This window comes from Trachemys scripta, chromosome 6 (assembly GCF_013100865.1).
Source record: "Trachemys scripta elegans isolate TJP31775 chromosome 6, CAS_Tse_1.0, whole genome shotgun sequence".
NCBI lineage: Eukaryota > Metazoa > Chordata > Testudines > Emydidae > Trachemys > Trachemys scripta.
Genome location: NC_048303.1, coordinates 20318418 through 20343847, shown reverse-complemented (window position 1 = coordinate 20343847; position 25430 = coordinate 20318418). Strand labels below are relative to the sequence as shown.

General features: G+C 38.5%; 1 protein-coding gene across 1 annotated transcript in view; it reads left to right on the top strand.

Annotated features, from left to right (window-relative positions):
- GOLPH3 (golgi phosphoprotein 3) overlaps positions 1–22690 on the top strand; it is a 51292-nt gene extending 28602 nt beyond the window's left edge. Inside the window, exons 2-4 of the mRNA XM_034773730.1 lie at positions 4257–4388; positions 13286–13400; positions 20744–22690. Coding sequence (XP_034629621.1) covers positions 4257–4388; positions 13286–13400; positions 20744–21168 — 672 coding nt within the window. The 3' untranslated portion in view covers positions 21169–22690. The remainder of the gene's footprint in view (positions 1–4256; positions 4389–13285; positions 13401–20743) is intronic.
- Positions 22691–25430: the final 2740 nt, after the last annotated feature.

Below are 25430 nucleotides of genomic sequence, written 5' to 3'. Positions count from 1 at the left end.
CAACGTGGTGCATTCCAGCCCCTCCTCCTCCTCCTCTAAGTGGGCAGCAGCGTGCCACTCAGAATCGGCTTGCGTGCCTTGTTTGGCACGCGTGCTGTAGGTTGCCAACCCCTGGGTTAAGCAAACAACTGTCAGGGATTTTCTAGGTTTTCTTGATCCTGCCTCAGCGCAGGGGGCTGGGCTTCATGACTTGTCAAGGTTCCTTATAGCCTACATTTCTATGATTCTATAAGATGAGTAAATCCTGGATAGTTAGCAGTGTTTCTGGTGAGGGTTGTGTGAGTGGGAGGAATAGTACCATGTAATTCTACTTTGACTTGTTCATTGTGATCTGATTTGAATAAAAAATAATTGTTATAATGATGACAAATGCTTATTCTCTTCCACTTCTACTATACCAGGAGGTTTGAGTTAACTGCTTCCTGCTAAATCAGCCTTTTATGTGAATGTTTCTATTATCATGTGGGGTCTTTGCTGTGAACTCGAATATGATCAGTGCTTCTGTCTGAATGCCATCAAAAGCCCAATTAGTATGGCAGGTTTAAAATGTACAGAATGTTTTTTTGTTTGTTTGTTTTAAATACTTGGTGACTGTATTCATAGCACTGCAATCTGTGCTCCTTGAAACATGGTGCTACTTGACATTTGGGTCAACTACATTCTGTCTGAATCTTTCATCAAGGACTAATAAAAAAAAGATGAGAACTTAGGCGGTCTCACAGTTTTAATGTCTTCTAACCCTCTAGAGGGAGCATAGTTATTGTTTAAGATTGCAATCTTTTGAGCAATCTTTCAAGATCACTTGATTAAAAACTGTTACATGGTTAATTGCTTAACTCCTGCGCAGGAGTGTAGTCATGTATGTTTTTGGATTATTGCCGAAGTGGTGAAGTTTAGATCTGTAGGGATTACTGTGGTAATAGTGAAACTAACTTCAACTGATCCAGCAGTTCATTTAAAAAAAGAAAGCAAGGTTCCTAAATGACAACTCTCTATAAAACAATATGACTTAAAAGCAAGGAAATAAATAATTATGAACCTCATGAATCTTAAACTGCCCACATCATAAACACATTTTTACCAAATATAAGGAAAAGCATATTTCATTGTGGCGCAACGTCAACTGTGGTCAGTGGGTTTTTGTTTCATTTCAATATCTAATTTTTCTTTCAAAGGATGCTGTTCATTGGGAAATACTAGTAGGAAGTGCCAGTGGAGAGCCTGAGACATAATCCCTTGTATCAGAGGCCTGGTATGAAGCAGGCCCTGCTCACAGAATCTGGCAAGAACAGGGCTTATGTCTCAGGCTCTCTTCCTACTACAGTGCCATTTTGATCAGGCCAGTAATCCATCTAGTCTAGTATCCTGCTTCTGACAGTGGCCAGGACCAGATGTTTCAAAGCCCACAGTGGACAAGTTAAGGAATAGTCTATCCATAAAAGAAGCTTCTTTCTAGCTCCCATTAGTTAGTGGTTGGCATATGCTCTTCAGCATAAGTTTTTTTTTTTTTTAAATTGTATAAAGATGTTTGTTTCATCTACTACAGTGGTGGGCAGCCCGCGGGCCACACGTGGCCCATCAGGGTAAGCCACTGGTGGGACGCCAGACCGTTTGTTTACATTTTCACAGATGCCTGCAGCTCCCAGCGGCCACAGTTCACCATTCCCACAGCTCCCATTGGCTGGGAACAGTGAACTGCGGCCACTGGGAGCTGCAGGTGGCTCTGCAAATGTAAACAAACGGTCTGGCAGCCTGCCAGTGGCTTACCCTGACGGGCCGCAGGTTGCCCACCACTGATCTAACAGCTGTGGAGTTTGTCAATATTTTTATAATATAAATATTCCTTTTTGAATCTTACTGAACCCTTGGTATTACTGACACTTTGCAGCAATGAGTTCCACAGGTGCTTAATGCTCTGTTTATCTTTATATATAAAAACACTTTACTTTGTCATTTTTAATAGTTTGATCAGTTGACAGAATTTTTGTTAAACTGTTCATAATTACTGTGAGAATAATGTATATTTAATTTGATTAAAAACTGCATATTCAACATTAATGTATAGCAAAATCATGAATACACGCATGCATTCATTTTAGCTTGGTATAACTACACATCGACATATTTGATTTGAGAGCGATATAAAATCTCATGCTTCGTGGTTTAATAAAATCTTTTTGGGGGGTTAGCATGAGACTTTCATGATTATCAGATTATCTCATATCTGCCTACTGAGGAGTTTCTTGCACCTTCCTTTAAAACATCTGGTGCTTGCCAGTGCTGAAGACAGGATGCTGGACCAGATGGACGATGGGTGTGATCCAATATGACTTTTCCTATATTCCTTTGATTTTGATTTTCTTCTAAAGAGTTTGGTTTTGTCCTATATTTTAAGTTTACTTATGAAAAATAGTATTATGGCAGTGTTGACTACTCTATAGTTAAAATTGAAGTTAGCTTCCCATCATAAGCTAGAATTTCAACCCCCCTCCCAAACTTTGGAAATGCATTCTTCTTTGCCTTCAAAATAAATACGAGTTAAAAATTAGTTTGGCTTGAAAATGGCCTACCTTTGGTATTATCTTGAACTACTGTAAGTCAAACGCTTTAGACATATGTGGCTTTCAAATTGACACTATTCCTTTAAGTGACATTAAAGTCACGACAAAAACTCAAGCAATGAGATGCACAGTTAGGAAGATTTCTTGGGTCATCTCTTCCATTTCTCCTGTCCATGCAGGACTTTTTCCTAAGCAGAATAGTATAAAGATCACAGAAACCTAAGATACTACTTTAGACTTGCTTTAGTTCATCCTTAAATTGCTATCTTGTGGCATGTATAAATACTATTTTACAATAGGCTTCAAAAATACTTAGCCAGTTGTATTCAAAACAGGAAACTAATGACTAGAAAAATAGCTAATTATGATAGAGTTGGTTTGGAAAACTACTTTATTCTGCGTGAGAGGAGTACACTGAATAAAGTGTTGCATATAATTAGGAGCCTACCAGATTAATGGCTATGGAAATTGTGGCATGGACAGTGAAATCCGGTGTTTGTATACTTTTTACCCTAGGGTAAAAGTATACAAAGGTACACAACGGTTCTCAAAGTGGGGGTCCCAACCCAAAAGGGCACCACAAGTCTACTGTAGGGGGGTTTTGCAGTGTTGCCCCCTTACTTTTGTGCTGCCTTCAGAGCTGGGCGCTTGGCCAGCAACTGCCGTTCTCTGGGCTGTTCAGCGCTGAACGCAGAGCAGAGAGTGGCAGCTGCCGGCTAAGTGCCTAGCTCTGAAGACAGCACCATTGCTAGCAGCAGTGGAGAAGTAAGGATGGCAGTATCATACCATGCCACTTTACTTCTGCATTGCTGCTGGCGGTGGCACTGCCTACAGAGCTGGGCACCTGACCAGCAGCCGCTACTCTCCAGCTTCCCAGCTGTGAAGGCAGCGCAGAGGTAAGGGTGGCAATATAGCAATATACAATAGGCTTGCAACCTCTTTTTGGGTCGGGACCCCCAGTTTGAGAAGCACTGCAGAGAAATCACACATTTATTGCGGGTTGGTCACGGCATAAATAGCAAATTTCGCAGATGTATTACATGGCTATTTATGCCGTGACCAACTTGCAAAAAATATGATTTCTCTGCGTTTTAAGTAGATCCCTTCATGTGATCTGGGATTGCTTATTGATTATTATGCATAATCATGCTATTTACATTAATAGCAGTCTGAAAGCCAGTATTAAGCATTTCATCAGGGCCTTTCTACTTATGAATGTAAATGTAATGTTAGCATTGCTCAGGAAACAAAAATAATTCTATTCAACCAGTAGAGTGTCTAAATTAGATTACAACTTAAACTTTGAGGTCTGAAAAATTAATTACAAAAATAATTTATATATAGTGCCTATGTTTAACACAGCACACTGAAGGTAACTAAAAAGCTGTCATTTACTGCAATATTTGTTTTAATTTTCTAATGTTTCACCACTTTTCAAAGATAGACATCGAGAAACCAATTAAATAAATCTGGGGTAGGTTTTCTTCCAGATTTTCTGTATAGAGTGGTGGGTGAAAAGCTAATTTTTCTAGGTTTGCAGTGGTAGGGAGATGAAAATTGACCTTTGAAATTCTAAGAAATTTAAAATTTATTTATTTAATTTAAATTCTAAGATTTGACTAGAGAAGACAGCAAGCCTTTCTGTTTTTGGGTCAGATGAAAAACTTTTGCTTAAAGTTGTCTTTCCTTCTGCAGGGTTACACGTCTTTTTGGAATGATTGTATCTCCTCTGGGTTGCGTGGCTGCATGTTAATTGAATTGGCATTGAGAGGACGTCTTCAACTGGAGGCATGTGGAATGAGGCGCAAAAGTCTATTAACAAGGAAGGTAAGAGGAAGAGGCAAACAAAATCTTTTTTTTCTGTATTGTTCTAAGCAGTTGGCTAGGTGTAAATTACAATTTGAATAATGAAAAAAATCTTTTTGTGTATTGAGATATGTTACCCAATCATGGTTAGGGCCCAAATGTGCTAAGGGATCTACAGTATACTGATTATGCTGTGTGTATATGCTTCAGCACCATCACTACTCTGAAGAACTTTTAAACTGAGTTAATGAATTGATGTGCATAACTTGAAAAAATTGAAGCACCTGGGCCCCAATTTAGTAAAATACTTCAGTATGTGCCTAATGTAGCACATGATCAATCTCACAGAAGTCAATGGGACTACTCATATACTCGAGTTGGGCATGTGCTTATGTACCTTATTGAATCAGAGCCCTTCTTAAGCTAAAAATCTGAGTCAGTGTTTAATCCATCACTTTTGCACCTAGATTTTGCAGGTTTTAAATTAAAGTAACTCTTTGTGGCGATTCCTACAATACTTAGGGATTATTAATCATAGCGGCGCTAATGGATATTTATAAAATCAAGTTATTGAAAAAATGGTTAAATGTTGCCTTTTTACCATAAAATAAATTTACTTTTGTGGGCAGACTGCCCTGTTAGCGTTATCTTTTGGTCAACTTTTTTTAAAGCAGAGTTTGAAAACTTTCCAAGCCTCCTCCCAACCTCCTCTACTTCTGAAGAATTGGACCTCTGTTCAGGTAGACAGATCTAACTACTGTTAAGTCTAGTCCAGCAGTATTCAGCCTTAATTTGTTTGCACAGAATCTTTCCCCCCTTCAAAGCCTCATACAGTTTCTTTGGTTTGTCAGACATTCAAGAATGTTTCTTAAAGGCTATATTTATTCTGGATCCTCATACCAATACTGTTTTTCTTCCTAGAATTTTGTTAACTGCTTTTAATGAGAGTCTAAAAGCTGTATTATGTGAAATGATATGGATATGTGCACATGTGCAATCAGGAATAAAAAACCAAATAGCCATTTTGCATTTTATTTTGTTGTTCGTGTATTTAAAAAAAATAAATAAATAAAAGAGAACTTGGAGTTAAAAGATGTTTCAGTCTTAGGTGCTTTGTTTTTCTGGTGTTTGTTGCCATTGAAAGAATACTTCTTTAGTCTCTATAGTCCCATCTTTCCATATATGAAAGACTTAACCTAAAATGGATGAAAAGGTTATGCGGTGCTTAAGGAATAGCATAGCTAAAAGCCCTAAATGCTCATTTTTAAATGTTCATTCTTTCACATCTCATACTTACAGGGGCACTTTCAAGGTTCATTTGCTTAGAATTTGACCTACTTTTTGTTTGAAAAGCCATGCATTCTTTATTCCATCAGAGTGAAGGGTGCATGCTTTTTACCAAAACAAATGCTAAAATATCAGCAACCGCATAATAAAAAGCGCACAAGAACATCTTGAAGAAAGTAATTTATTTTGAGCTTCAAAGAGAGACTTAAATACTGTGGCAAAAATATTTAAATCGTGAGGCCTATTGAAATGGAGGGGCTAGTGGATTGTTTATCCATCTGATTTTGAAACGTAACAGATTAAAATCTGTGAAGTTTTGAGGATCACCCAGACCAGTAAGGGATCCTGTCACTGCCTGCCTTGTAATTTTGGGTGCCTTAATGCTATGCTGCTATGGCTCACTGCTGTGACACCAGTAGCCAGCCCACAAGCCTAAAAGTTTCACCCTGGCTTCCTCTAGTCTAGTGACCCTTTGCAGGATAACTCCCGCAGCCTTCCAGTCCTGAGTCTCTCCAAACACGTCTGCCCACAGTTCTGAACTACCAGACATTTGGACTTTCCCCCTTTGATTCATCATTCCCAAAGGTGTGAAAACAGCCCCATGTTATCAGCTTACTTTGGCACATGCGCTCCACACAGTTTGCACAAGAGACCTGCTTGGGGTAAAAAATAAACAAAAACGTTTATTTAATAGAAAAATCACAGATTCAAAGATGAAATAGTAAGGGAAAGCAAACGCATATAAATTACACAAAATAAACATAAAGATGCAACTTTAGGTTTTACACTTCTATGTTAGATAAATTCACTTTTCTAATACCAGTTATCTATTGCCTCTGAACGGTTTCCCAGCATGCCCCCGAGTCCTAAGGGGGGATCCAGCATACACAGACACTGCCCCACCTTCAAGACTGTCCATGAGTTCTGGATAGCCTTCTCTTCAACCCTTTCTCTTTTAAGTGTTTGCAGGTTTTTTTCCTCTGACTAGGATGGTTCATGGTGGGGGGAAATTCCCACTGAACTGTAATTGTCCATCACTTGCCTTTTCCTGGGTTGTACCATGGATTGTTACTTGTGTCTGACTTTGGGTAAACATCTGGCTGGGGAGGAGTACCACCTCTCTTCTTTCAGGTGAAATTGTAGTACAGATTGAGCATAGAATGCTATGTATATAAATGTATAGATTCACAACCACAGTCTGTATACATATCTCATAATGACTATCAAGCTCAGAACATTACAAGCTTTCATAAAAGACCTTACTCAACATATTTTTATGTACAATAATATTGTATATAAGCAGTTGATTCAGTTGATTCCTCTTTGGGGTTCAGACGACCTGTTCTCCCCGGGGGGTGCCTTAACTCTGATTGTCAGCCACACAAGTTAAATATTGGTTGACTTCATTCTTCTGAAGACTTCATTGACTACTTCTGAGCAAAAGTAATTTTCTTTATGGACATATTGAGACCCTCTAATATGTTTATAATCTTTTTCATTATAAATGTCAAAGGTCTTATCTTTCCATTCTCCTGACAAAGTTCGCATTCACTCCATGTGATGGGGGTTCAAAATGGTGTTATATTTAGAAAGGTTTTCTCAGCCCAGACCACTTCTATCCAATCAAATCCCCAGATTGTTGTCATTCTGCGTCAATGTACTTGTGGTTCCCCTGGCATCATGTGGCCACAGAACTGCTTAACCTTGCGTATCAGGAATCAAATATCTGCTGCCAGCCTCATTTCCGATATTCATGTTACTGCTCCCAAGACAGTTTGTTGAATCAGGAATTATATATGGCAACACCCTCCCTCTTGGGGCCCCCCAATATTTCTCATGCTGTTGCAGACAAGTAAATATGGAGCTGATAGGTCTGAGCTGAGAGTAATTGGATGTTCAAGTAGGTTTTAAGACATCCCCTTCCTACACTTGATCAACAGAGACCAATCCATAATCCACTAGTGAGAGACTTTCAAGTGACTTCTTTGGGCATTGGAGTAGGTCCGAGGAAAGCGCGCACATGTTCAGGTCAGGCAGTCCTTTGGAATTAGGAAAGGAGAATAACTGAGCAAAATAAATTATAGAAGCGTGTGCTGCTCAGTGCAGGGCAGGGGGAGGTGGATTGTAGTATACACTTTAAATCAGAGGTCCCCAGACTGGGGAAACATGCTCCCCTAGAGGGGCACAGAGGAATGTTGCAGGAGGTACGGCTGGGGCCCAGGCCAGCCTCCCACCCCCCCCCCCCCCCCCCCCCCTGGCACCATTGAGTCAGACATCCATAAACAAGTGGATTACCAGACTGTGAGGTCCAAACAGTGAAGAACTTGCTTAAAGAGGAGAAGTTTCATATTTAGTACCACTCAACTCCAAAGCAGCACTGCTGCATTATGGAAAATCAGCAGTCGAACTTCCATATAACAGAAGTATGCATACTCAGCTTCAGGATATGAGCCGTAACCATATCTCTCTAGGCCTTAGTTCACCAGACTAAAATAGATTTCTCCCTTGTGGGCACTTGGTGCTGTGATTGATTTCCCAAGATCATTTCCCCATTTAATAGTGTGGAAAAGCCAGGGTGGTCCTGACCTCCAGGTTGAAAACCTAAGTCAAATTCAGTCCCTAAAAAGAGGCATTTAGAGCAGGCCAGTGATGGTCTGTGAAGTGTTCTTCAAGGGCAGAGACACATTCAGAGGATCTACAGAAGAGAGAAGAAAGAGAGGGTGATTGGGATTGCCCAGCTGCTTCCCTCCATGTAACAGTGCACTGTGTAATCCAATTAACTTCCCCTTGAGTGGAAAACTGGAGAGTAAGAAACAGGTACAAGCAGGTCCCAGTATAACAGGGAGACAAAGGAAAATAACGATGGGAAACTGGCTGCAGGTAAATGGCAAATTACATGATAAAATACCCCATTTTGAGGCATAATGGAAAAATACCTGATTCCATGGCCACAGAATAACAGAGTCCATAGAGTTTTGATTGAGATGAATGGAACAATTTACATTTCATAGAGCTGCTAATTCAGGCTGGCGCTGCTGTATTGGTTTATGTTCGGTTCACCTTTTTGAGGATATCTCCGCAATTGTAAGTACTAGCAAAAAACTTCTTTTTAAATAAGAAAACAACCTCTCTGAAACCCGTTTACATCTCCTCAAGGAGTTATGATCCACAGGGTGAGAAGGCACAACTGCAAACAATCCCAATGTGACAGAAAGATAGGAAGAATAGTAAGATGCCATTATGGCTCCATCAGGGCTCTTTAATGACCTGAAAATAAAAACAAGAATCCTACAAATAGTAGGAAACATGGACATATTGCTAATGATGAATACAAAATAATAGCACAAGGACATAGGAACAAAATCAGAAAGGCTAAGGCACAAAATGAGTTACATCTGACAAAGGACATAAAAGTCAATAAGAAGAGCTTCTTTAAATACATTAGGAGCAAGAGAAAGATGAAGGAAAGTGTAGGTCCTCTAGTTAGCAGACCAGCAAGGGGAAGGAACACAAGCCAAAATAAGGAAAGAACAGGTTAAAAAATACTTAAATAAGTTAGATGTGTTCAAGTTGGCACGGTCTGATGAAATTCATCCTAGGGTACTTAAGGAACTAGCTGAAGCAATGTTAGGACCATCAACATTTGTCTTTGGGAACTCTGGAGGACTGGTGAGGTCCCAGAAGGTTGGAGATTGGAAACATAGTACCTACCTTTAAAAGGGGAACAAAGAGGACCCAGGGAGTTATAGACCAATCAGCGTAACTTGATGTCTGGAAAGATACTGGAATAAATTATTAAAAAATCAGTTTGTAAGCACGTTGAGAATGATAGGGTGATGACAAATCCATGTTGGTTGTTAAGAACAAATCATGCCAAACCAGCATAATTTCCTTCTTTGACAGGGATGCTGGCATAGTGGATCGGAGGGAGCTGTAGATGTGATATCTTGATTTTTAGCAAGACTTTTGACACAGTTTCACTTGACATTCTCATAAGCAAACTAGGGAAATATGGTCTAGATGAAATTAGTATAAACTGAGTGCAAAACTGGTTGGTTAAAAGACCATACACAGATAGTTACCAGTAGTTCACTGTCAAACTGAGAGGACGTATCTAGTGGTGTCTTGCAAGGTCTGGCCTGGGTCTGGTACTATTCAATATTTTCATTAATTACTTGGATAATGGAGTGGAGAGTATGCTTATAAAACTTGCAGATGACATCAAGCTGGGAGGGGGTTGTTGCTTCCTCTTTGGAAGACAGCAGTAGAATACAAAATTACCTTGACAAATTGGAGAATTGATCTAATTTCAAGAAGATGAAATTCAATAAATGTAAGTGTAAAGTACTACAAAGAAAGAAGGAAGGAAAAATGAGACACACAACTACAAAATGGGGAATAACTGATGAGGCAGTAGTACTGCTGAAAAGGATCTGGGGGTTATAACGGATCTCAAGTTGAGGGCGATTAAACAATGTGGTAGACTTACAACAGAGGCTAATATTATTCTGGGGTGTATTAACAGGAGTGTCATATGTAAGACATGGGAGTAATTGTCCCACTCTACTCGGCACTAATGAGGCCTCAGCTGCAGTACTGTGTCCAATTCTGGGTGCCACATTTCACGAAAGATGTGGACAAATTGGAGAGAGTCCGGAGGAGAGCAACTAAAATAAGTTTTAGAAAACCTGACCTATGAGGAAAATTTGAAAAAAATCTGGCCGTGTTTAGCCTTGAAAAAAGAAGGCAGGGGGACCTGATTAGTCTTTAGATATGTGAAGGGCTGTTATAAAAAGGATAGTGATCGATCGTTCACCATGTCCACTGAAAGTAGGACAAGAACGAATCAATTTAATATGTAGCCAGGGAGATTTAGGGTTGATATTAAAAACTCTGTCTATAAGGGTAGTTAAGCACTGTAATAGGCTTGCAAGGGAAGTTGTGGAATCCTTTAAGAACAGGTTAGACAGACACCTGTCCGGGTGGTCTGGATAATCCTGCCTTAGTGCAAGGAGCTGGACTAGACAACCCCTCAAGGTTCCTGCTAGCCCTACATTTCTCTGAGTCTATGAAATATAGTTGTTATGATAACCACAAAAAGTAGTAGTAAACTATGGCCCCTCTTTGTTCTTGTGATTTAAAATGTCATATAGATCTGTTCTTCCCACTTCGGCTGGGGATTAGATATGATGGATGCCTTGCCTATTATAAATACAAACCTATGCATTTTGTGCCACAAACTAAGGAATTGTCTATTAATGCAGCTCAAATCACCACATATCACTTGAATGTCTTTGGGCATTTGGTCCTATCAGACTAATTTATTAGTTTTATGTCATCTGCTTCTGAACATTATTTTCTTTGTTGTATGGCTTCATCACACTGTTTACAGTGCTGAAATTCAGATTTTCATGTTCCTGCCCCAATGATAGATAACTGCATGGCAGATCTTCGCTTTTTAAAAAGTGGTTCTCAGTTTTGCTGCTATAGCAATACTCATAGAGTTTGAAGGCAGCAGGGGCCACCAGATCATCTAGTCTGACCTCCTGTCTATCACAGGCCACCAACATGCTAAATCCAACAATCCAGACACTTGGGGTTGTCCCCTTCAACATTAGTAAGTAGAAATTGAAAACATTGGATTTTGAATGATATCAGTCCCTATATCAAATGTGCTTGCTAGAACAGAGTGATTTAGTTGTTTCTAGAATGTTGAAGTCCCCCCAATATTCAGTCTTGATAGCAAATCACATCTAGAGGAAACTCGCGTTTACCAGTCACCTGATAGCATCCTCCTCCAGAAGGTTCTAATTTTACCAATGTCATGGATTCCATGATTTTTGGGAGGAGGGCTAATTTAATATTCGTGCTCTGACAGATTTTTTTTTTTATAGGTAGTAGTATGATGGTAGACAGGGCTTTATATGAGCATAGGATTGGGATCCAGCTGCTCTTGTCCTAAATTCCATGTACGCTGCACAGCTGGGTGGCCTGTCCCTGTACCCCATCTCCAGAGTGCAGGGAGGACAGGGACATGACAGGGCTCAGGACACAGAGAGCTTGCTGGAAACTTCTGCTGTGTCTGAACTTGCTGATCTACTTAAAAGGGCAGCATACTTAAAGTGGGTTCAGCATACTTAAAGGGCCAATGCGTGTCTGTCTGTCTCACTGTGTGTGTGTGTGTGTGTGTGTGTGTGTGTGTGTGTGTGTGTGTGTGTGTGTGTGTGTGTGTGTCATACTCACCTCCTCCCAACACATAATTGTGGTGGTGTTGTTACTTCTTTCAAAGTGTGTTATTTTAATTGTTTGACTGGTCTGTGCATTTCATAATTTTTATTTCTCTCTTGCTTAAATTTAATTATTTTAGTGAGTTCTAAAATGCCTAACCTGTCCTGGCTGGAGTAATTATCCCTATGGTAACTTTTTAAAAAGATATATTATATCTAGGTTTTTGGTTTCTACTGGTGGTGCACATCTGCACAGTACCTCAATATGGTGCATATAACAAAATTCATTCCGCACATGGATGGAAAAAAATAGAGGGAACACTGCTCTAGTGTTGTAATTCCAGATTTGACTCTCTTTTGGGCCATAGACAAAAAAAAACTTCCTGATTTCCCTGGAGTTCTGTGAGGATGGGTTTAGTTTTAAAGCACTTTGAAAATGAAAACTTTTGTGTAAGTGTTTCAGATATTGAATAAATGACTGGATTTTCTTCAAGAATGCCACTGATCCTGTTGAGGCTCCAAGAAACCTGCATTTGAGAATGGGTCTCAGTTAAAATAATATCTAATTTCACTGTTGCATGGAATTGTTGCTATTGTTTAAATATACTAAAAATCGGTAATGCAATTCTTCTGCATTATGTCTTTAATGTAGGATATGAAATGAGAATTGTGCTGCATATATTTGCATGCAGATAGTTGTTTTTTTTTGTTTGTTTTTTTTTTAAGTAAATAAAAATCATGTCACCAGATGTCAACTGCTGAGCAACAGCTCGCTGTTTACAACAGAAAGATCATAACATTGTTATGGAAGAGTGAATTGCAGCTAGTGGGAGACCACAAAGAAATTTTGATGAATAGTTATCTGCTGAAATGTCAATTCTAAAAATTGAAGTGTAGTAAAGTTTAGCAATAAAGGTTACTTTGGATGGTTCAGTAAGTCTGACTAATAAAACTTAATCAGAGATTCTCTTTACATAATGATTAAGTTTCAAAGTTGGGAACAGTATTTGTAAAGTCTGTCTATAAATGACTCTACTTGATAATTACACACTACTTACTTTTCACAGCTAAATTCTTGGTGGCCTTAATTTTTTGTACAGCAGAAGTACAAACTGTAAGTCACCAGGTATGGTAAAATGAGGTTTTAACTAAAGCTGCCCTGCAGGTTCTTCAGAGAGAAAGAGGAAATTGTTGGTGGTTTTTAAATTGGGTTTAAATTGTTTCAAACAGGATGTTCCTGATCAAGATGTAGTGTGCACTGTTGAGAATTGCAGATCAAATCTAATAGTGTTGTGTGGTATTAAGGGGTATTTTCCCAGTTTTTATCCTAGATGTTTAAGGTGTATAAAATGAGATGAAAATACAGAAGGATGATGTGTAATGCATTCTTTTACTTGCCGTCAGGTGATCTGCAAGTCAGATGCTCCCACAGGGGATGTTCTACTTGATGAAGCTCTGAAGCACATTAAGGAAACCCAGCCTCCTGAAACAGTACAAAACTGGATTGAACTGCTTAGTGGTAAGATGTCAACATAGGATTTTTAAATATTTAAAAAAATAATTCTCGTTAACTGTCATCACTGGATTAGAGGAAATATTGTAAGCTTCTTGGGAAAGGGCCTGATACTTGGTGTGTTGCAGCACTTATCAAAATGAGGCCAGTTGGATAATACAAGTAAATGCTGGTATTGGCTTAACTAGATAGAAGGGATCCAGATGTAAAACTTGGGGATACTTATTGCCTGGCACATCAGATTTTGAGGGATATTAAGCCAAAATATTTGGGAACACCACATCTCCTCTGTTGAGAAATAACAGTTGAATCCACAATAACACAAGCCTTTCTCTCCACATTATAAAAGCCTTTTCCCTCTTATCTGGAAGAAGGGATCGCTTCAGTTCAGGTTACATCCTTATAGTTTACTGTTCACGTCCTCCAAAGATCTTGCCTACCTCCTCCAGTGAAGAAATGGAAGTGAGGAATTGATATTTCAAATTTAAAACAAGGACATAATTAAATTGGAGATTTTATAAATCGAAACAAGCCCACAACTTCCTTTACTTTTATTTCAGAATTCACCATTCAGAGAAACTTATAAAATACTTTGAAATTTGACTAATCAGAATAGTCAGTTCTAATATCTTCAGAATGAAGGATGCAAGATGACTTATTGGGGCACAATTGCCTTGATACAGTTCCACAAATAGGTTTTAAGAGATGGAATGCAAATTGGATTATACCATTACTGAAGAAAATGTTAATTGCAAGTACACTTAAATCCATGACAGTTGTTCTCCACATAGTGCATCAGTTGCACTGAAATAAAAAGGGATTTCTACCATTGAATGATGATCATCTTGTTTTATGCAGTGCCTTTCCATCTCAGTGTAGCAAGACTCATTACAAAGTTGTTTGTCTGAAGGATGGATTAATTTAAATCAAAATGATTTAAATTGCCAGTTGCAGTCATGATTTAATCAGCAAGCAGGAAACCTCGATTTTAATCATTTGTTTTTAATCTTGTTTCACCTTTGTACTTTTTAGGAATTTTCCTAAAAAATAGTTCATTCTCATTGGTTGGTATAACCATTGAAATGTGTTGATTTGCAAACATTAAATAGCCTTTATGCTAAATATGGTACTAATTTTTGCTAACCAGGGGATACGCTATCTATACTCATTTATTTAAGCAGTTATATAACTTAAGTATACATTTATTTGGATTCTTAATTTTTACATTATTTATGTTAGAAAATAGTGAATGATACATTTCATATTTGCTAGATGATATTTTGCTCAGGATTTGTCAAGCTGTATTTGGATGGAAATTAGAATTCAATTAAAAATATGCAAAAACCTGTTTTAAAATTGTTTTATATTAGTAAAATAAAACTAATTTGTGTTGTAAACTTATTTTTTCCCTTGTGTATACAAGAACATGTTTTGCATTTTAAACTAATTTATTAAACAAAGAAAGTATTAACTGTAGTTAGTGAATTGACTGTTTCTGGTCACCATGTGCTAGATTTTCAAAAATATTTGTGCCTAAAAATGCAGATGGATGCCTAATGGGATTTTCAAAAGTAACTAGGTGTCTAACTCACATTAAAAGAAGATGAAAGCAACATGAAACCTGCTTAGACACTGTTTAAAAATCCCACTGGCATCTGTTTGCATTATTAGGGGTCTGTTTTTAAAAATCTGGCCCCATAACCTTTAAGTTTTTAGAATTGGTGGATCTCACCTCCCACCTCCTTGATTTTATTCATTGACTAGGAAAGGAACATAACTATACTGGGTCAGGCCAATGGTCCATCTCGCCCAGTATTCTATCTTGTGACAGTGGCTGGTGCAAGATGCTTCAGAGGGAATGAAGAGAACATGGCAATTATCAAGTGATCCATTCCCTGTCATCTAGCCCCACTTTCTGTTAGTCAGAATTTTAGGGACACCGAGAGTATGTGGTTGCGTCCTTGATTATCTTGGCTAATAGCCATTGATGGACTTATCCTCTATGAACTTATCTAATTTTTTTTTAACCCAATTATACTTTTGGCCTTCACAGCATCCCCTGGCAATGAATTCTACAGGTTGACTGTGCGTTGTGTGAAGAATTGCTTCCTTATGTTTGTTTTAAACCTACTGCCTATCAACTTTATATGGTGACTCCTCGTTTGCGTGATATGTGAATGGGTAAAGAACACTTCCCTATTCATTTTCTTTACTCTATTCATGATTTTATAAACCTGTATCAGATCCCCCCCTTAGTGGTCTCTTTTCCAAGCTTGAACAGTCCCAGTGTTTTTAATCTCTCCGCATATGGAAGCTGCTTCATACTGTACTTTTTCCAATTCTAATACATCTTTTTAGAAATGAAGCAACCAGAACTGCACTCAGTATTCAAGGTGTGGGTGTACATTGGATTTATATAGTGCTATTATGATATTTCTTGTTTTATTATCTATCCCATTCCTAATGGTCTCTAACATTCTGTTCACGTTTTTGACTGCCCCTGCACATTGAGCAGATGTTTTCAGAGAACTATCCACAATGACTCCAAGATCTCTTTCCTGGATGGTAACAGCTAATTTAGACGCAGCACCATTTTGTAGGTATAGTTGGGATTATGTTTTCCAACGTGCATTACTTTGCACTTATTAACATTGAATTTAATCTGCTGTTTTGTCACCCAGTTTTGAGAGATCCCTTTGTAACTCTTCATAGTCAGTTTTGGACTTACCTATCTTGAGTGATGTTATATCATCTGCAGACTTCGCCACCTTACTGTTTACCCCATTTTCCAGATTATTTATGAATATGTTGAACAGCACTGGTCCCAGTACAGATCCTCGGGGAATCCTGCTACTTACCTCTCTCCATTGTGAAAACTGATCATTTATTCCTACCCTTTGTTTCTTGTCTTTTAACCAGTTACTGATCCATGAGTGGAATTTCCCTCTTATCCCATGACTGCTTACTTTGCGTAAGAGCCTTTGGTGAGGGACCTTGTCAAAGACTTTCTGAAAGTCCAGCCAAGTACAGTCTATCCAGTGGATCACCCTTGTCCACATGCTTATTGACACCATCAAAGAATTCTGATAGGTTGGTGAGGCATGATTTCCCTTTACAAAAGCCATGTTGACTGTCCCCAAACATATTGTATTCATCTATGTGTCTGATAATTCTGTTCTTTACTATAGTTTCATCCAATTTGCGTTGTACTGAAGTTAGGCTTACTGACCTGTAATTGCCAGACTTGCCCCTGGAGCCTTTTTATAAAGTTGACATTACATTAGCTATCCTCCAGTCATCTGCTACAGAGGGTGATTTAAATTATAGGTTACATACTACAGTTAATTGTTCTGCAATTTCATATCTGAGTTCCTTTGGAACTCAAGTGAATACCATTTGGTTCTGGGTATCTATTATTGTTTAACTTACCAGTTTGCTCCAAAATCTCCTCTATTGACACTTCATTCTGGGACAGTTCCTCAGATTTGTTACCTAAAAAGAATGGCTCATGTGTGAAAATCTCCCTCACATCCTCTGCAGTGAAGACCCATGCAAAGAATTCGTTTAGCCTCTCTGCAAGGGCCTTGTCTTCCTTGAGTGCTCCTTTAGCACATTGATCGTCCAGTGGCCATATTGATTGTTTGGCAGGGTTTCTGATTCTGGTATATTTACATTTTTTTTCTGTTTTTCTTTCCTTTCTTTCTTTTTGTCTTTTGCTAGTTTTTCAAAGTTGGTTTTGGCCTGCCTAATTATCCTTTTACACTTGACTTTCCAGAGTTTATGCTTCTTTCTATTTTCCTCTGTAAAATTTGACTTCCGGTTTTTAAAGGATCTCTTTTTGCCTCTAACTGCCTCTTTTACTTTGTTTAGTCACAATGGCAGTTTTTTCATTGAGCCTCTATTGTGTTGTTTTTAAAGCGTTTCCATGCAGCTTGCAGACATTTTACTCTTGTGACTGTTCCTTTTAATTTCCATTTAACTAGGTTCCTCCTATTGTGTAGTTTCCCTTTTTGAAGTTAAATGCTACTGTGGTGGATTTCTTTCCTCCGTCCTCCCCCCAGAAAGATGCTAAATTTAATTACATTATGGCTGGTTTTACTAAGCAGGTCAGCTCTATTCACCTCTTGAACCAGATCCTGTGTGCCACTTAGGACTAAAAAAGCTTTCTTGCTTTTTCAACTCCAAACTGGTTTCTCAATTTTGAATGAAATAGTCCACATGAAGAAAATATTCTCTTTGCACCAGCTGCTAGCAAACTGAAACCAAAAGTAATTAAGGCAAAAGGTTCTCTGCTCAGCAGAAACTAGAAGTACTTACATTTGTAAAAATATAAATGCCAGCATTTGTTCCCATTATAAAGACTGAAAATAATATAGATACTTAATGCAGTACATATCGTTGTGACGTATTTATAAAACTTGAGTTGACTTCAAATATGATTTTCCCCCTGATTCTATATATAAATTACAAAATCAGCACCCTCCAACTCATTAAAATTTGAGGAGGGTTCATTGATGCAGCATATTTTATTTAAATTATTTGACTAGAATATAGTAAAATTATGCCTTAACATAAATTGTCATAACGTCAGTTTAATTTTAAACAAGTTTATGTTAAAGAAAAATGTATTTAAATGTATTTGATTTTTTAAAATCATCTCTTTTTATCCACCCTGTTTGTCTCTGTTACTTCACCCAGAATGGAAATGAAATGCAGCTACTCTTACATGGATTGTAGCTGTTGTTGAACACTACAGAGCAACACTATGTAGTTTAGAAAAGAAAGTGAAGAAAACTACTGTGTTCAATGGAAACTACAATATGACTTCAGGACAGGCAGAATGAAGTTAGAGGGCTAAAATCAGTGTTCCCTTGAGATCCCTCCCCCCCCTTCTGTATAGCACAAATAACTCAGATCAGTATTTAAATTAGAGTGGAATCTCATTCTTTCCCTTCCTTCCTTCCCTCTTCACTGATTCACCTTTTCTCCCACTTCATTTCATACTTCACATTCATTATCACTATCCCTCCTCTCTCTTCTTTCACTGTGCATGAATTAATGGGAGAGGGAAAGGAAAGAACAGTTTTGTGATTTAATAGGAGTTCTGGTTAACAGCCCGCTAATCCTGCAATTATTTCCACAGCTTGTAAAGGCATTTACTTTTCTTATCCAAAATACCTCATTCATATTAGCACACTGCCTGTTTTCCCCATGCTGAGCGTACTAGGCCAGTCCTGATTCAAAGGTCATGTAATGTGTCATCAACACCCTAGGTTTTCCTTTAAGGTCTCATCCATATTTTGACCTGGTTTGACCCTTCTGAGCTCTGAGGAGATCACAGCCGAAGGTGGATATGCCTGAAAGCTAGATCAATCTTCTTTATTTATACTCTGTTATTTGGTGGCTGGTTTGGGGGTAGGATTTGGGAATCCTTGGTTTAGAGAACTGCTTTTTGAAGAATAATACTTGGATTTCTAAATAGACTTCACAACAACACACAGTGTTTGTTTTTTAGTATTTTGGCTGAAGACTTTTCCTGGGCAAAAGCCACTCGTATCTTAAATTAGTGCAGTATAATGTAAGTGAGAGAGAAAGGAAGATTCTATTTAAGAAGGTTGCTTATGTGACCTCTTCCAGAGCCATCATGGAAGTGCAAATTGGGCCATATTAAGGCAACTTTTTCAAGCAGGCGTGGTCCCTAAGGTGATCCCTACGGAAAGCAGCCTACAGAACATGCAAACTTGTGTCAGAACATCCACTGTTTCTGAAAATACAACCACCACGTCTAAATCTCTAGTAGTGCAGTTCCATGTAGTTGGACACAAGGTGTCACCAAACTACTCATTTTATTAGCACCAACGATCTACATCTGAGTAGTACAAACACCTAAAAAAGCAAGGAAACAATTAGCTAATATTCCCTACTTACTTTCTCTTACTGTGATCCATTATTTAGGCACAGTTTCAGGACCCACTGGAGGAAACGACGTTGAATCAGGCAGGGCTGGTAGAGAGCCCTGTGTCGTTCACTAGGCAATAATGTGCATGCTGAAGGAGTCATACGTTCACAGGATCTTTGAGTCACACTACAAAACTTTACAGTCAGTTTTTTATTACATTTGTAACTTATTATATATACATGTGCAGCACACCCTGTGTTTCTTTGAAATGTTCTGAAGGAATTACACCCGCTACAATTTAAACATTTTTATTGTATATATGCAAAATGGCATTTTCAAAGGCCTGTAACTTGCCAAATCGGAACATTTGTCATAGAAATGTACGAAAGCCCTTATGAAGAAGAGCCATCTCCATGCCAAATTTTTAACTTTCATCTCCTTGCTGGCTTTTCAAAAAGATATTTTTTTTATATGAGGGAAACTTTTTTGTTTGTATGTTTTTGGGTCTTATCTTTTCTTTCTTAAAAAATTCACTTTCAACAGACTAGGCATCTAAAATTTAAACCCATAAGATAAAAGCTTAAGCAGGTTACGAGTGACTAAAAACAAGAGTTAAATTGAAATATTTGTCAATCTTAGCTAAGCAGTAGCCATTGCTGTAATACTCTGCACTTATTTACATGGTTTTACCCAAAATATTTAAGGTGAAGTAAAATACTTTTAAAGATTTTGTTCTTCTCCTTTAACAGTGTGTTTGGAAATGCCTTTCCTTATTTCATGTAAACATGATAGCTTTCTTCAGGCACTACAGAAGACGTATAGTAGAGGGTGGATGGTCACCTTTATCTCAGATTTGTCTATAAAAAGGAAATGAGTATAAAACTAACCAGGTAAAGCAATTAGAACGATATCTGGGATAAGAATCAGCATTAGCACAACTTTGTGGCAGAAAGAATGGCAATGGCTGAAAACGACAGTTTCCCAGCCTTTTCAAGCGGTAGAGCTGGAAATGGACAACTGGGAAAGATTGGAGAGACATTTTCTTCACAAAGAATTATTTTTATTCATCGTTTTCCTCTGTTTCTTCTCCACTTTCCACGGTTTTCTTACATACGTAAGTGATGACAAATATATAGTCGTAACAAAGTCATCACTTAGCTTGCATTTCACCTTCAACAGAGCGCAAACAAACCAGCTACATGTTTTATGTAAGTTGGAGTGCCCTGAAGTTGTTCAGGGAGGCACTCTTACGTTCCACTTGTCTAAGCCTATATCTGCTGGCCAGAGGTTAGAAGAGATCTGCCAGTAGTATGGCATCTTTCTGCACTAAGCCACTATATTAATTGAAGCTGTTATTTCTGCACTACAAAAAAAGTGAACACTTATCCTTGTTAATAGTCAAGGTAGGAGCTAAACCTTGATTAACTGATTTTTTTTGTTTCTTTTTTAGGTGAGACATGGAACCCATTAAAATTGCACTACCAATTACGAAATGTGCGTGAACGATTAGCTAAAAACCTAGTGGAAAAAGGTGTATTGACGACAGAGAAACAGAACTTCCTTCTTTTTGACATGACTACCCACCCTCTCACCAACAACAATATAAAACAGCGCCTCATCAAGAAAGTTCAAGAAGCAGTTCTTGACAAATGGGTGAATGACCCTCACCGCATGGACAAGCGCTTGCTGGCTCTCATTTACTTAGCCCATGCTTCAGATGTTCTTGAGAACGCTTTTGCCCCCCTACTGGATGAGCAGTATGATTTAGCCACAAAGAGAGTGCGGCAGCTTCTGGATTTAGACCCTGAAGTTGAATGTCTGAAGGCCAACACAAATGAGGTCCTCTGGGCTGTTGTAGCTGCCTTCACAAAATAACTGCGATCAGATTGAAGTGTTCTTCTCTCTTCTTTATGTAAAGCAGTTGTTTCTCTTCTATTGACTATTCATGTTTTCTGTAATTTGTACCTTCTCACATGATGAATCAGCTCTTGTTTCACAGGAATGATAGGTGGTGTATTCCCTCTCCCTTTGTGTATCTGTATACGGATTCTGCTGGTACAAGAGACTTTCCTGTTTAAAAAAAGTTTTGCTGCCATATTGGCATTCCATTCCCTATTAAATTACAGTTACCTGAAATTCTTAGTTTCGTCCATTTTTCACTTTTTGGTTGCTGGAATGGTTTAACTTGGAAAGCACCTCAAGGAAGAAATGTGCATGCACTGTTGGATCACCAAATCTCGGGTTGATGCAGATGTGTACACGCATCAGTAACATTCTGCCGTGCCGTTCAACAAAAGTCACAAAAAGGCCTTTTAAATCACCAAAGTTAAATATTGAAGTGTCTGTCAGGACATTTTATATATAGACATTGGTTCAAATGTGCTTAACAAAATTATTTTAAAATTAGAATATCCATTAAACATCTGCACAAATAGTTAATGTAAAATGCCCCATAAGTTTTACCTCTCATGTAAATCTCTTAACATTTTGTTATATTACAACTCTGAATTACGAGGCTAGTGTAGACAGGTCCAGTTGTTTCACAAAGCAGTTTTGGGATGGGATACATTCCATTATATTCTGTATATAGTTTGAATTGTATATTAACAGCCCCCCATCTTTGTATTTTGCAAGATTTAATTAGTTGTACACCTGTGCCCCTTACTTGCTTTCAGCCATTGCCATTGGACGGAAAGATGGGCCTCTTATAAAGAGCATATGTGTGAACTCTGTGTGTTCCCAATGTCTATGGAGTTGTACCATTCAGGTACAACTCAGCCTAAGCATCGCCTTTTATACTGTTTGTTGTATGGAAAGGAGACCAGTTGCCGTCATTGTTTATATTATTTCTGTATGAAAGAGGCTTGTGACCAGTACAGTTCTTGAGTGCAGTTTTTAATTTTGTTTGTACACAAGTTAATGTTTGTCTCTTAAATGTCATAATCTACTTACACTTAAAAAAAATCAAATGTCAAACCTAGGAGGTCTTGCATGTAAATTGTTAGCAAGTAATGACTACAGTTCAGATGACTAAGATTTCTGTAATGGGAAGCTCTACTATGTTCATTATTTTATATACAATTATGTTTATTAGCACAATGTAAAAAATATAAACTTTGGCTTTTTAAAGTTTATTACCTCTTTACCACTGCTTGTTATCTGCCACTGGTTTCACAGTGTAAATATTATGCATTGAGCAAATTAAACTTTTTTTTCCTCATAACATGCATACTAATAGTGGGGCTTACAGGTGTTTAGAAACTTTTTGGTTAACATTCAGAGCAAAAATACTAAGTGGTGTATAACTGTAGAGTTGAAGTTTAAGGGATCCCTAATCTGTATACTAGCTTTTTACCTACAGTAAATAAACTATGATCTTGAAAGTGCCTGAAACAGAGCAAGCATGTCATTTGTGTTTTGTGTTAACTAGAAAAATCTTATTTTGAGTTGAAAGTTTTAGTTGAAATCCCTTTTATTGGAAGGAGATTGTTTTTTGCATTGTGAATGAAATACTGAATTGTTACTGCCAGTGTTAGTGTCTCACGTGTCCTACAGATTTGGGTGACTGGTACAAGACAATCTAAAGCTGGGTAATAGAATACAGTTGTCACTGGTAGACGTCTCAAGGTGGAAGAGCACTACTTTTCAGCCCAGCCTTAACTGGGCCCCCAGTTTTACACCCACAGTTTACTTTTGATCACTGATGTTGTAGCTTATTTTCAGATACAATCAGGTAATTAAATCTAAATGACCTCAATTCACTGCATTTCTAATTTGTAGGAAACTAATTGAGCCTGTGTTTCAAAATACAGCCCTAAATGTTTAATAGCACTTGCAGCTCGTAAGTGCTGTTATTTAGAGAATTCTATAGTATTTAAAGCATACTGTAAGATGTTTCAAACTCAAAATGTCCTACACAGGTCAGTGTAACCAAAACAAAACTGATGTAAATACATACTTTTAAAGATACTTTAAGGAGATTTATACACAGTGGGCAAGGTTGGGAGAGAGCATGCATTTAAAAATCACACATCTGTCATCTTGTAAGATCACTGTAAGTGAAAAACAAAATGTACTCTTTCAATTTTTTGCATTAATTGACAACTCTTTGTCCATAGTCAGTTTCACTGTCTCTGTTCTCTCCTTTTCTCCCCGTGCCCACCCAAAACATTCAGTCAATTTTCTCTGTATTTCTTACAGGAAAAAAAGCGATCGCAAAACCACAAGAATAGCAGGAGTATTCAGGAACCAAGTGTAGTGCCTAAAACTATTTCTAATCAGTTTTCCAAAAATAAGGAAGGTTTCAGGTTGACAATGTCCCTTTAAATATCTTTTCCGGCATCACTTACATCTTCATTCTGTTTTGCTCTTGTTTTGCTCTCCTGCCCTAATACGGAAGTAAAGCCCATTTTTCTCTCGTAGAAAGAAGTGTAATGATGTGTCCATACACAAGACAGCCGGTAAGGTGATAATGAAAAATTGCTCAGCTGCATTTTATCTTCCTGTCTCGTCCATATGCTTTAGGAATACCTCTGTGATATGTCTGATACAATCAAGTCCTAGGGATTTTCCCAAATCTGAGCTTTAATGAAGATAAGGTGCTGCATTACAGGACGGGCTTTTCAAACATTCTTGCCTTCGCCACTGTTTCAGTAAGATTTCTAGTTGGGGAAATTTAAAATACTCACCATGCTAAAAGAGATCACTTAGCTATTCTAGATAGCTTCTTACACTGCTCTCATCTTAACACTAGCGAGAACTGCAGCTCACTTAATGCCATACTGAAGACCTGTTTTGGCTTGACAAAGCCCTGGCTGGGATGATTTAGCTGGGAATTGGTCCTGCTTTGAGCAGGGGGTTGGACTAGATGACCTCTTGAGGTCCCTTCCAACTCTGATATTCTATGATTCTATGATTCTTGGCTGCTGCATGTCCCCAAACTGGCTAGGACCTACCTGATGAGCGACTTACTTTGAGGGCTGTAGTATTTCACATCACTAACACTGATCACTTCAGAGATACAAACCTTCTGGTTACTTATGTGAAAAATAAATCTAGGTGATAAATTCAGACCTGCTATCTTCTCATCAGCTTTTGAAATTAAAGGTCTTCATGTTTATGGTCATGCACCATGTTTAGAGTTTTTCTTTCCCCCCACATCTATGTATGTAGTTCAAACTACAGAATTCCCCTCATTTGTTAGCGAAGGCAGCATGTCATGTATACTGGACTGGACAGCCTCCAGGTGAAGGCAGCACAAATTAGGTCCCCAAAAGCGAATGGCGGCTGAGTGCTCATGTTTTCACACCTATTTCTCCTGCAAAAAGGGTTTATGACCCAATGTGTTTTCTGTGACCAGGACAGAATTGGGCCTCTAAATAAAGCACCCCTTGCCCTTTACAGACTGGAAACCTTCTTAGTGTGTATTACATGGATTGATTTTTCTACATGAACTTTCAGCAGTTCACTGAATTCCCAGTATTTCCGTTAAGGTGTCCTTGTCTACACTGGGCTGGGAACAGGATTTAAAGAGCAATGTTAGAACTCACTTCCAGCTGAATTCGTTTCCAACAGTTTGGCCAGCTAGATCGGACTACAGCTCACGTGTTGTAGCCTAAGTCCCTATCTGGCATGTGCAGACCCAGTGTGGCTCCAAAAAATGAGTTCATCTGTGCTGTGTCACTGGTTCAGTACAGTAGTTTGGACACTTTCCAATTGTGTTAGCAATTTGGAAACAAGCACATTTTCATTCTTTCCCCATGCCCCATAATGGATGGCTCTGCTGCACAGGAGGGGAAAATCTTTGGATGTAGGGGAAAGGCTGCATCAGGACTCCGGCCTGCATTGAGGCCTGCATAAGAACCAGAGTGGTCTCTGCCCCTGTGCTCGGGTCCTGACCCGTCCCATTGCCAAGGAATCAGCCAGGCCAAGTACTCTGCTAGAAGAGGCTGGAGAGAAGGGAGGATTCCCAGCAAAGAGTCCAGAGCTGAAGAAATAGCTGGCTGCATGGAACAGGTGAGTGAGAGGAGAAGGCTGGTATCTGGGTGGGGTGAAGAGCAGGCTCTTTTTGGAGAGGGAAGAAACAGTGGTGAAATGGCAGTGGTGGTTGGCTTTGCTCCTTCATGCCATTTCCAGCC